Source organism: Podarcis muralis, chromosome 10 (genome assembly GCF_964188315.1).
Source record: "Podarcis muralis chromosome 10, rPodMur119.hap1.1, whole genome shotgun sequence".
In the NCBI taxonomy this organism is placed as follows: Eukaryota; Metazoa; Chordata; class Lepidosauria; order Squamata; family Lacertidae; genus Podarcis; species Podarcis muralis.
In genome coordinates, this window is record NC_135664.1 from 30,480,670 (window position 1) to 30,494,227 (window position 13,558).

The 13,558-nt window shown below is 38.6% G+C and overlaps 1 protein-coding gene across 6 annotated transcripts in view; it reads left to right on the forward strand.

Annotated features, from left to right (window-relative positions):
• MON2 (MON2 regulator of endosome-to-Golgi trafficking) overlaps nucleotides 1-13,558 on the forward strand; it is an 81,427-nt gene that overhangs the window by 39,517 nt on the left and 28,352 nt on the right. For 3 of the 6 annotated variants that reach the window (XM_077934683.1, XM_077934682.1, XM_028747798.2), the window contains exons 22-31: nucleotides 36-211; nucleotides 1,252-1,414; nucleotides 2,524-2,817; nucleotides 3,598-3,796; nucleotides 4,376-5,004; nucleotides 7,357-7,410; nucleotides 10,755-10,898; nucleotides 11,390-11,407; nucleotides 11,702-11,830; nucleotides 12,943-13,133. In XM_077934683.1, the coding sequence (XP_077790809.1) occupies nucleotides 36-211; nucleotides 1,252-1,414; nucleotides 2,524-2,817; nucleotides 3,598-3,796; nucleotides 4,376-5,004; nucleotides 7,357-7,410; nucleotides 10,755-10,898; nucleotides 11,390-11,407; nucleotides 11,702-11,830; nucleotides 12,943-13,133 (1,997 nt within the window). The remainder of the gene's footprint in view (nucleotides 1-35; nucleotides 212-1,251; nucleotides 1,415-2,523; nucleotides 2,818-3,597; nucleotides 3,797-4,375; nucleotides 5,005-7,356; nucleotides 7,411-10,754; nucleotides 10,899-11,389; nucleotides 11,408-11,701; nucleotides 11,831-12,942; nucleotides 13,134-13,558) is intronic. The other 3 variants (XM_077934684.1, XM_028747803.2, XM_028747805.2) reach the window with 3 other exon arrangements.

Consider the following 13,558-nt stretch of genomic DNA (forward strand, 5'->3'; position numbering starts at 1 on the left):
CTAAAGTTCAGTCTCTGCTTCCCTTTTATTTCTAGAGACTTCAGTTGCTGCTTCTAAATCCACTGAAAGAACTGTCAAACATCAATCACCCTGATATTAGGCTCAAGCAACTGGAATGTGTGCTACAGATTTTGCAAAGCCAGGGTGACAGTCTAGGACCTGGGTGGCCCTTGGTACTTGGAGTCATGGGAGCAATCAGAAGTGATCAGGGGTGAGTTTCTTGAAGCCAAGATGCAAACATTTACTATTGCTAATCTTCATTGCTGCTTCCGTTTTTTAAGCTCACTTTGCTGCTCCATAGTCTTATTTTTTTATAATTATTGCACCAAATTATTGTGCAAAATATAGTAACCTCATTCCTAGGGTAACAAGTTTTTTGTGGCTCTAGCACATAACTCAAAAAATTAAATATTCTGATGTCCTCTAAGCTTCATCTTTTTGCACCTAGTGTTTATATGAAAAGAAAAGCTGCTTATTTTCACCCAACTTTATAACCTTTTAGCTAATACTCTCAAATATAAACCTTAAATGTATTCAGTGCATTGCGGTTTGTTCTTGCTTCTGTAAAGTGAATGACCTATGCCACACATACAAGACATTGCATGATGGTCCTATGAAAGTCGAAGAGAATGGTGGTATTACATATGACAAGCCATTAATGTGTGGACTTGCCAGTTCCATACAACTAAAAGGTAAAGGACCCCTGGACCGTTAGGTCCAGTGTGGCGCTCATCTTGCTTCAAGCTGAGTGAGCCGGTGTTTGTCCACTGACAGCTTTCCGGTCATGTGGCCAGAATGACTAAACCACTTCTGGCACAACAGAACACCGTGACGGAAGCCAGAGCACACAGAAATGCCGTTTACCTTCCCACCACAGCAGTATTTATTTATCTACTTGCACTGGTGTGCTTTCGAACTGCTAGGTTGGCAGAAGCTGGGACAGAGCAACGGGAACTCACCCCGTCATGGGGATTCGAACTGTTGACCTTCCGATCTGCAAACCCAAGAGGTTCAGTGGTTTAGACCACAGTGCCACCCACGTCCCATAATTTGGTGGAGGAGATTGGCTTCCTTGAGCATGTTAAAAATGGACAGGTCTGTAGAGTAAGCAGCTAAGCACAAAGAGTTTGACTGATGCAGAGCTACTACGTATCTAGTTGAATGTATCAATTGGGCAATCATCTGTTTGGTAGTATGATATTTTATGACCATTTGATAAACCTAGAAATTTTTGTTTTGCTTTGTTAATAGAGAGTCTCTAATAAGGACTGCATTCCAGTGCCTACAGTTGGTTGTGACTGACTTCTTGCCAACGATGCCATGTACTTGCCTACAGATTGTTGTAGATGTTGCTGGAAGCTTTGGCCTTCACAATCAAGAACTCAACATTAGCTTAACATCAATTGGTCTCTTGGTGAGTGTTTAGTTTAATCCCTAGCTGTGAACCTTTACTTTCCAATGTTTAGCATTATTTTGCATAATTTAACAGAGAGATTGACTTTAAAGTAAATGTGCAAAGGACTGCTCTTTAAGACTTGGACTGCATACACACACCATACATTTAAAGTGCATTCCCCCCCCCCCAAAAAAAAGAATCCTGGGAATTGTAGTTTACCCCGACAGAGCTACAACTCCTTAACAAATGGCAGCTCCAAGGTTTTTATGTTTCAGATATTGAGAAAAGCAATTCCTGATTCATTGATACAAAATAGAAGGAGTTGGTGTGCAAGTTCCAGAAAACATATTCTATGGTGTTGAGATTTTTGGAACTGATTGGACACAGCTTTCAAGGGAGAGTTAAGTGTCAAGTTCCATTGATTTTTGATGTAATTTAAGCCAGTTCTACTTTCTCTAGATTGTGCTTATTAGTTAGAATCAGGCACCTGGTAGGAAAAGCTGAGTCCATTGAGATGAAAGATAAGTCTTTCTTTGGAAAACTAAAGTATTTCAAGTAACAGGTTCTGTCCTGTATAAATTAATAATGAGCACAACTGTTCTAAGACCTTCTTGCCAGAAATGAGTAAGAGGAGCATCAGCATGACATACTTTGAGTATTATTTTGTCCCAAATAAAATATGGTTTATCGTTAAGTGTGCAGCAGGATTGAAATTGTAGCCTGGTCTTTTATTTATTGCTTGTTCAGGATTATAATTCACCGGTCAACCAGAATATGTTCTTAGATGTAACCCCTTGCTGCAGGATTTATTCATTCATTCATTTACACTTGTTCCTTTATTTTTAAAAAATGAAACCCAAAGCAGCATCAAAGAATTAAGACAACTTCACTGTTTAAAGTAGTATTTAAAACCAGCATAAAAACGCATTTAAAAGGGAACTCAACTTAGCACTCCAGCAATACTTCTCAAAACCTTCCTGCATAAAAATGTGAAAACTAGCCAGCAAAACTAGTACTAGCATGGAGCTTGGCACAATTTTTAGGGTAATTAGTTCAACAGGATGGCTGCCACCCTTCTCTGTGCTCTGTAAACATAATTTATGAAGATGCATTCTTTGTTTTTGCAGTGGAACATTTCAGACTATTTCTTCCAAAGAGGTGAAATTATTGAAAAAGATCTGAACAAAGAGGAAGCATTGCTACAGAAGCAAGCAGAAGAAAAAGGAATAGCACTGAACCGTCCTTTTCACCCAGCGCCACCATTTGACTGCCTTTGGCTATGTCTGTATGCCAAACTAGGGGAGCTCTGTGTAGATCCACGGCCTGCCGTGAGAAAGAGTGCTGGGCAGACCTTATTCTCTACAATTGGTGCTCATGGAACTTTACTTCAGCACTCAACGTGGCACACAGTTATTTGGAAGGTAGAATACAAAAACCATACATCTTAAAACAGTAATATCACAACTGTGTCTTATCCTAGTTGTATCTATGTGTGCTTGGTATTCTTGTTTTTCAGTTTCAATTATCTTGGCTGCAATGTATAATTTACTGCAAGAGGAAATCTCCCTATTCTCTATTGGTCCTTAGTGTCCAATCTGTTTGTTTGACTTTCTGCCAGCTTTTGCCAAGTAATTCGGTGGGCTTTAGCCTTTCCAGACATATAACCTACTTTAAACTGCAACATGGGCTTCTTAATAATTTGCCTTATAGATGCACAACTTCCTTCTCATGCATAATCTATTTTTCCTTTCTGTCTCTCTTATCTCAACATTCATGACATTCTGCTTCATGTGCATCTTAGCTAAGATGGAAGCTGTGCAGTTTTTGAAATATGTGCTTCCACATTTTCTACAAAGTCACTGATATTGGAACACACCTTTATGAACTCCCATTGCAGTCAGTGTCAGGCATGTTTCAGCAAATACTTTTTAAGAAAACGTAGTGGAGTGCCTGTCAGCGCAGACTATTTTAAGTGTGGTTGTGAACTTCCAGGTGAACATGGTGTTGAAATGTACTGATAATTCTGAGCAAACATCTATAGGCTAAAAATGTTGGTGTTGGTCGATTTAAGTAAACTGGAATCTTTAACATACTTTGCCTGAGAAAGAAAATAACTTGCCCACATTTTTGTTTATTATTTTGTAAGCTTCAGTTGCAAGGCACAGCTAGACTATTAAGTTCTGGAATGCTTCATTTTATAGGTTCTGTTTCATTTGCTGGATCGAGTGAGGGAGTCGTCTACAACTGCTGATAAAGAGAAGATTGAGTCTGGTGGTGGCAATATCCTCATTCACCATTCAAGAGATACAGCAGAGAAACAGTGGGCTGAAACATGGGTGTTAACGTTGGCTGGAGTAGCTAGAATATTTAACACAAGGAGATACCTGCTACAGTCATTAGGTATAATGTCTTCTTTGCTTGTTTATGGCCAGTGAATATTTTTTACTTGGGCAGGGGAAGATCCCACAGTTATAGGTTGATTTATTTTATTTATTAAGGTTTGTATCCCACCATTCATCATAAAATAATCTCAGAACAGGTCACAACACACCCTCTGCTGCCTGGCCTTATCTGGCCTCTAGGGTGGGGTACTCTAGTCCTGACTTTTTATAAATACAAATGCATTTTTAGCTTTTACTCTGTTTTAGTTTTTTCAAATGTGCTATTTTTGTAAATCACTTTGAGTTACATTTTGTAAAAAAAACCAAAAGCAACAAAAGCAACTAATAAGTGCAAATAATATACTACGTATATTCTGTAACCACAGATCTTTGGCAGGCATAAATGCTGCCTTGTAACAGTGTGTTCTTGGTTATATAGCACACCTATCCTCTGATTTCTCCTGCTGAGCTTTTTTCTTACGATGTATGGTCATTATTATGCCACTTACTAAAAGTCACTTTTAAAAAGGAGAAAAGGGGGGGGGGGGAGCATGATAATGAAATGGACCGCTTTCTGAAACTTCTTTTTCCCCAACAGGAGATTTTTCTCAAGCTTGGGATGTCCTTCTTGATCACATCCAGTCAGCTGCACTCAGCAAAAACAATGAAGTTTCTCTGGCTGCTTTGAAAAGCTTTCAGGAAATCTTACAAATTGTGTCCCCTGTTAGAGAAACTGAAAAACCTGACACACCACCTGCTATTAATATGCCTGTGCCTGTCCTCATAGGAACAGTGACTGCCACTGGCCTTGGAAGATCTTTTATGAGAACTGATTCTATAGGAGAAAGGATTGGAAGGTATAACGTTGCGGAACCTCCTGTAATAACAGATGAAATTGAAGACTTGAATCTTTGGTGGGCTGCCTGGAACAGCTGGTTTAGGATTGGCTCAGAAAGCACAAAGCCTCCAGTTTCTTGCGATAAAATGACTTTTATCCCCAGCCAGCCTTTTCTAACAGCTTTAATACAGATATTCCCAGCCCTTTACCAGCACATCAAAACAGGTTTCAGTATGGATGATCTCCAAAAATTGGGTGTTATTCTACATGGTGCAGTTTCTGTTCCAATCAGTTCAGATGCATCCCCTTTCATCCTGCCATCATACACGGAGGCAGTTCTAACAAGTTTGCAAGAAGCGGTTCTAACAGCTTTAGATGTCTTACAAAAGGTAATAGTTTTTAAATTCTTTCTGAAAGGCAGACACTCAACTTCATATTGCCCATCTATAATGCGAATAGGTTAAATATTGGTAGATATAATTGGCGATGGTAATAGTTTTATAAGGTACTTTTGCTCCTTGAGAGCCTCTTCCAGGCCTGTCTTTTCTGCTTGCTGCAGGTTTCTTCCTGTTCAAACGTGACTTCAGCAGCTTACATTTGCAGTTAGGTCATCTTCATAAAGTTGTTGAATCAGACGTTCATACAGAATTACAGTGAACCAAGAATAATTGTGTATGATATTTTAAAGAAAATGCCAAAGTTGATTATGTGAGAGGTACAGGTGGCTTATGGGTTAAGAATCAGCAGCTGATACTTTCAGCCATAAGCTTTAAGGCTCCCTTTACACAGAGGATCGCTTGGAAGCCAAGACAGAGCCACCAGCAGCCTTTTGATAAAGAATTAGCCATACTCATATGAAGAAGGAAGGAGTGTCATGCTAAATGCAGCAACCATTCTGTAGCCTCACTGTGGTGCCACTTATTCCACTCAATGTGCATAGAACACATTGTATTTATGTTTGCATTGCGGTGTGAGGGGGTTGGAAAGTTATTTCAAGTAATAAATATAGAGGACACAGAGACAAAGAAAAATGCCTACTTATAGGAATAAGCTCACAGGAATAAATATCATGGGGGGATGCAGGTGGCATTGTGGGTTAAACCACAGAGCCTAGGACTTGCTGATCAGAAGGCTGGTGGTTCGAATCCCCATGACGGAGTGAGCTCCCATTGCTCAGTCCCTGCTCCTGCCAACCTAGCAGTTCGAAAGCACGTCAAAGTGCAAGTAGATAAATAGGTACCACGCCGGCGGGAAGGTAAACGGCATTTCCGTGCGCTGCTCTGGTTCTCCAGAAGCGGCTTAGTCATGCTGGCCACATGACCCAGAAGCTGTACGTCGGCTCCCTCGGCCAATAAAGTAAGATGAGCACTGCAACCCCAGAGTCGGCCACAACTGGACCTAATGGTCAGGGGTCCCTTTACCATTACCTTTAATAAATATCATGAGCTGGTTGGTAATATTGAGGAGAAAGCAGTGCACTGAGAAACAGGAGAAGCGAGTTTCCATCACTGCTGAACCAGTTATGTTGCTGTGCAATGTGAACATTTTGAGACGCCCAGAGTGAAAAAAGATGGCAACCCCTCATAGGAATAGTTTATTTCCCACTGGTCACACACTACTATAAGTCTTACTTGTGGACTACATAACACTGTGAGAAACATACTTTATAAGTATTGAATTGGTGTCTAACCTGTGGAAAAGCAAGGGAGACGTTGGAGTGTGTGTGAATTTAATCCAGTTCTTTTGATGACATCATGTTATGCCATTGTCAAGGACAGTGAAGATCTAACAAAGCATAGGATTCAGACTAAGCTCTGCTCTGCACCTGCAAAACCCTGAAATCCACTTCTTTTTGTCACATGCACTGGCATTGTGTGCCACCATCACAACCATAACATTATATAAGATTGTATTTTACGCAGAGTGGAATTTTAGTTGAGTTCCCATCTGTTTAGTGTAATTTAAGGATAAGATTGTACTGAGAGTTCTTATTTGATCTTATTTTAAATGTTCTGTTGTGGAATAAATGCAGAGCACAGGGTGGATAACAATCAATGATTTTTTTAAAAAAGTAATAATAAAACATTGGATTTTTAAAATTTAAATCGAATTTTTTTTATTTAAATCAGATTTTTAAAATAAAATGCCATGGGAGGAAAAATCTTTCTAAGGATAGTTTTCTGTTTAAGTTACATAATAGTCCAAAGGCTATTCATTAGGAAATAAGGATTTGTTTTAAGCTTTTCATGTGTTCCAAAACTCAGTCTAATTTAAAAAAACAAAAACAAAACCATTTAACCACATCAGTTAACAAACATGGATACATATGCTATAATGTTATTGTTTTAGTTAAATAAATTGTTTAAATTGTTATTAAGGAAATCATTATTTTTCTCCTTCCAATAAAGTACAGCAGAAAAGTTGTCCAAATATAAACAGTTAACTTATTGAACCTCACAATATTTTCATAATTATCTGTCTATGTATTTCTAATAGTATAACAAAATCAGTAATTTTTTATATAATTGTAAAAACTACTCTGAAAATTTATTAGTCTAAAAATGAAACCTTCATCTGGTTGTAGATATTAAGATTATACCAGCAAGAATGAGTCTTTCTGCAAAAAAAATAAAATGATTTAAATCAAGTCTTACTAGTGATTTAAATCATGATTTAAATCAAATCCACCCTGGCAAGTTAACCCCAGCAATTGATGCACATTTTCTGTTATAATATTACAGAACACCCCTTCTGAACGCTGTTGTCACAGTTCCACAGACTGGAATGCATCCAATGTATGTTTTGTGTGTGTTAGTTAGTAGTTTGTTTGTTTTTTTAACAGTATATTTATTAAAAGTTTAAAAATTACAGAGAAGAGAAGAAAAGAAAAGAAAACAACAAAAAATTTAACAAGACATACATTACGATGCATAGAAAAAAAGCAAAAAAAAAGCATAAAACCATTACAACAATACAACAATAAAAAACACACATCCAATATTCCATATCTTTATCTTTCATTTACTTGTTTCATCGACCTCCTCACGCCTCCCTTTTTGTATTCTCGTTTAGTTTATTGTTTCAGCAAATTCTTTCCATCTTTCTCAATTTTTGTTGGGTAATTTATCTTAACAGTCTAACCTATTAATTAACTCAGCAAATCCTTTCCATCTTTCACTATATTCTGTCGTTCAATTTACCTTAATTTATTTTAACCTTATCTTACCATAAAATACCTTAAAGCTTAAAACTTAATACTTATTTATACATAACTCCTTATATCATTTCTACTAAAGCCAAATAGTTTCATTCCAACATTTTCCCTAATACTCATTAATTTTACACTAATTTCCAAAATAATTTTTTTAAAAAACTTTCTTCCAATCTTCATCCAACGTCTCTTCTTCCTGGTCTCGGATTATGTCAGTCCTTACTATCCATTCCATCTAGTCCATCAACCTGGTAATCTTATGTCCGAGGCTCTTAAGTCTTTTCCATGTCCCTTCTGCAGATCTTCTTCTTGTTTATACCTGCACTTTACCTTGTCTTTTATTGATCTCTTTCTTAATTTCTTTCCTTTCCCATTGAGGAGTAGGTCTCGGGGAAACTCCAACCCAAAAATATCTCCATCTCCCCTCAGCAGATCAGCCCATTCCCCACAGTCCCATTCCCCAGTCAGCAGTGTAGTCCAGAAAGTATTTAAAAGCATGTTTCACAGTCCCTCCAAAATTAAGAGCCCCCACAACTCCAGACCCCCCCCCGGCCCACTCCAGATTCAACCTTCAAGAACAGCGGCTTATGCTTCTGCAGGGCCTCGGGTCTCTCCATTTGTGTTACTTGAGGTTCAGCAGCAACCTCCTCCATTATCTTCTGCACTTGCACTTGCCCTGTCAAAACAGGTTCCTGGTTTGGTTCCTGAATGGTTTCTATATGAGTATTTGCCGTTTGTCCAAAGTTTTTGACTGCAACAGTCATCAAATCCATCTTCTCATGCATCTGCTCCAACAAAGCGCTTGTCTTGCAAAAAGCAAGCACCAAAACTTCTTCTAAACACATTTTTATTCAAGGTCAGAGTCTGGTCCCACGATCCTAATCTCCACAGCTGTGAAATCCCCAGATCGACTCCAGCAACAATTTAACAAGCTCCCTCTAGAGGAGACAATTTCTATTTGTATCCATCTTTTGAAAACAGGTCCAACAAAGGAAAATTACTTTCATTTTTCAAGTATTTTGTTTCTTTTGAATGCAAAAGGCAAAATTGGAATCTATTTGTTTCTCTTCTTTAACTATCTGTCAAAAGACGTTCCATTAACAGTCAATGAACTTCCCCAAAAATTTCTGTCTCTGACACCCCGTTCCCAGGTTTGAGACGGTGGAAATTTATCTTTCTTTACTCTCTCTCCTGCAGGCTTGAACAATCAAAATTCCCCCCCTTTTCTCCTGCTTCCAAGAGGGGTTTTGGTGGTTAAAGCTGAAGGAAATTTAGACCTTTATATACGACTTTCCAGACTTTAGCTTGCAAATTTTTGCTTCAGTCTATTTACAAAAGCGGAAGGCGGACTTCCTGTTTAGAACCTTCCCGCTTCAGTGCCAAATTAAAATGTTTCTTAATCCAATTTTCCGTTCTACTCACGGGTACTTGTTTAGAGTCCAATTGTCCACAGGAAAAAGTCAGCGCTCTCTGGCAACGGCTGTGTGGCTTCACTCCGTAAAAGTAGCGGTCGATTCAAAACACCGCGCCACTCACCCCACGTCGCTTCGGATCCCCGAAAAAGGGTTTCCCTGCGAGTAGGGGAGGCGCTCCTGGTGTCAGCCGAATCCCACGTTCCCAGGCTTCCTCCGCCTGGGATTTTAAAGGGTCTCCGCCTTCGCCGCGGCGGCAAGACCCAATTTTCACGGAGCGGGTTCCTCTCAGTCAGAGGAACTCCGCCATTGCCGATGGCGCTAACCCGGAAGTCTCACTAGTTAGTAGTTTGTTGACCCTTTCTTCATACTTCAGAAACTAAATGCCCACAGCATCTCAGATTCTTGTAACACATGCTTTCACATTGTTGACAGTGTGTATGTGTGTTGTGGCAGGGAAGAGATATACTTCGTAACCAAAAGCAAACTTAATCATCGTCTCAACAAACAGAGGTTGGGCTTGATGGCCTTTAAGGTCCCTTCCATTTCTGTCATTCCATACAATATACAGTGGTACCTCCGGTTAAGTACTTAATTCGTTCTGGAGGTCTGTTCTTAACCTGAAACTGTTCTTAACCTGAAGCACCACTTTAGCTAATGGGGCCGACCGCTGCCACCGTGCCGCCAGAGCATGATTTCTGTTCTCATTCTGAAGCAAAGTTCTTAACCTGAGGTACTATTTATGGGTTAGTGGAGTCTGTAACTGGAAGCGTCTGTAACCTGAATCGTATGTAACCCGAGGTACCACTGTATGGCCAGAACCCTCTTGTTTGTGTGCTTATGCCATATACAGTGATACCTCAGGTTACATATGCTTCAGGTTACAGACTCCACTAACCCAGAAATAGTACCTCGGGTTAAGAACTTTGCTTCAGGATGAGAACAGAAAGCAGCAGCGGGAGGCTCCATTAGCTAAAGTGGTGCTTCAGGTTAAGTATAGTTTCAGGTTAAGAACAGACTTCCAGAACGAATTAAGTTCTTAGCCCAAGGTACCACTGTACTGTTGATAAGAATATAAGAAGAGGTCTGCTGGATCAGACCAAAGTCCCACCATCTAGCCTAGCATCCTATTCTCCCAGTAGACAACCAGATGCCTCTGGGAAGTTTGCAAGCAGGACCTAAGTGCAGCAGAACTCTCCCCACTTGTGAGTCCCAGGAATCAGTATTCAGAGAAATACTGCCTCTGACGGTGGAGGGTAGGACATAGCAATTCTGGCTATTGGCCATTGATACATTTCTCCATGAATCTGATTCTTTTAAAGCCATCCAAGTTTGTCATTCTAACTACATCTTGTGATAGCGAATTCCATAGTTCAACCAGGTGCTTTGTGAGGGAGGTAATTTCTTTTATCAGCCCTGAATCTTTTTAAACGGAGCTTTATTGAATGGCCCTGAGTTGATTATTGCGTGCTTTATGTTTCTAGAAATATTAATGCTTTTGTTTTGCTTCTTATAGGCCATATGTGTGGGTTCAGAAAGCATGCAAATAATGTATCCTGCTATCTTTGATCAGTTGCTGGCATTTGTTGAATTTTCCTGTAAACCACCGCAATATGGACAGCTAGAAACAAAGCACATTGCAAATGCAAAATACAATCAGGTGAGGTGTGTTGAATTTTAGCAGTTCTGTTTTTGAGGTCACTGGCTTCCAGATATGATCAGCTTTGCATGAGTTATTTAAATGCCATCATTTTCCTGCATTTGGACATTTGTGTTATCAACTAATTTAATAAATGTTTGCTGGTTTTTCATTTCAAGTTCTTTCCTTTTTTTTCTTGTTACCTTTCCATTTTGAGATTGCATTCTATTAGAAAAGAAAACTATACATTTGTAGTGAAAACTAGCAAAATAAATCTATATTAGCCTAACAAAGTTGCTTTAATCAACCTGCACTCAGTTTTGCATTCTAAATTTTCCTGTTAGGCTCTCTTTTCATTCTTCTGTTTTGTGATACCATTGCTTTGAATGCATTTACAATACTAATCATACTCAACAGAAGAATGAGTCATCAGAATTTTAATAGATACTGTGTGTATGTGTATTAATTTTCCCTTATTCTGTTTATCATGCAACACAATGGAATCACAATAGATACAACTGTTTGCACCGGTGAGTTCAAATTCTTTAAAGATTGTGCTTAGTCTTCTTGCTGCATAAATTGCAACATTTCACTTGCTTATGAAATACTTTTAAATTTCAATTGTGCACCCCTATTCTCAATTCTGTATGTGTGAGGGCTTGGAAGATTTCTTTTTGTAAGTTTTTCATGGATCAAATAATTTTCCTTGTGGAATTTTCAAAATTTTTTGCATGGCATCAAAATAGGTCCATTGCAGGATTTGTTTTTTTTTCAAATAGTCTTGTTTCTCTACATGCACTGATGTCCCAATCTTACTTTTCTAGGCAGAGTGGGTAGCATTGAATTATGTTCCATTTGCTGAGAGGTCTTTAGAAGTTGTGGTAGACCTGTACCAAAAGACAGCTTGTCACAAAGCTGTTGTAAATGAGAGAGTTCTTCAAAATATTATCAAGGTAAATATTCATATATAAATTTTAAGATAATTATAGTTCTTCTGCTCTGAGGTTAGCTTGTGGAATGGCTCTGGAGCACTAAGAGTGATTCTGTTTTCATTTTAGCAATAACCATTTTGTGTTACAATAATTACTGTCCATAAATATGTTCTGCAGAAATTTGGGTCAACTTTGACAGCTACCCATATAGTTGGTGCTTGGATCTTTGTTTTAGTCCCTTGCACACTGGAAAACAATGCCACTGTTGGAGACTAGACTATGGTAATCGGAAGCAAGAGGACTAGGGTGTCCTTGTACTAGTGTAATTGAATAAAATCTGCAGTTGGCTGGGCATGTAATGACTAACCTCTATTACATTTAGAAACACATTGCTGGGTTTGTGTGACATTTGTTTTCTTCATGATTCTGTGTATATTCACACACATACATATATAAATACATATATAAATAACGATGATAACCATGGATTTCCTGCTGTCATCGTCACGTTGGGCTCTTGTTGCACCAGAAGCATGAAAGCAGGGATTAGATGGCTCCCAATCAGTTTTTGCTCCTGCCTAATGACAAAGCAGTCATGGCACACACAAACTGAGGGAAAGGAATTGGCTGTGACTTCTTGATATATGTGCATTTCAAACATTACCATTTTTTAGTAGGAATGCACAGTGAAAAATTTTTAACCCAAGAATAGTATTTGAAATTTCCACATGTGCAAACTAAATGAAATGTGGATTAGCATTTATATTCATTTTGAAAATGGGTTTCTATCAAACGTAAGACTGGAGTATTTGGAACTAGACAGTAAAAAGCATTCTAGTATTATAAAATTCCCAAAATTTGTCTATTTCCATTATTATTGTTCACTGTCATGACACTCCCGTCTTCCCTTCCGGTCCTGTAATGTTTGCATGGAGAAACCTAGGTGGCCACTTTTGCTTTTTTTTCTTTCTGTCCTCCTTGCCTGCAGGCACAATCTTTCTCTATTTCTGTATTTGATCTGTACTTTAAGTGAGCTTCTTTCTTTGTGTTACAAGTACAAAAAATAATAAAGTGCACATTTCTTTCTTGTACACCTTACTGTTTGATTTACGTAAGCATACTTATTTTTGCAGACACTGAGAATGCCACTTAGTTTGAAGTATGCTTGTCCTTCAGAAAGCACCTGGAAGCTGGCAGTTTCTTCTCTCCTGAAAGTTCTTTCCATTGGCCTACCAGTTGCAAGGCAGCATGCTTCCTCTGGGAAATTTGACAGCATGTGGCCAGAGTTAGCCAACACTTTTGAAAACTTTTTATTTGCTAAAAGGTAAAGTGCAACTTCTTGTTTGTGTGGGATTAAAGACAGAGTGAAGAAACTTGAAATAGAACACACCTGATTTTATTATTTATGAAATTGGCTCTTAAACACCTCTGTCTTAGAACACTTGATTCTTCCTCAAACTTTGGAATGGTTCAATGACTAGGAAAGCACTAAGTAGACACAGGTGCAAATTAAATGAGAATTAACACCATTATGTAATTTCCTAAATTATATTACCTTATGAAAACTTTGAGGCTCATTGTTTTTTCCCCATTCTGTGTCACTAAAGCAGAGCTTTCCAAACTTTGTGCCGCAACACATTAGTGTGCCGGCGTGTCTTGCAAACGCTCCCTGCTCTCCTCCCGGGGCTGGAAAGGGATTAGTTTAACCTCTGATTTGATAGTAAAACTGAATTACTGTGTCATGAAATT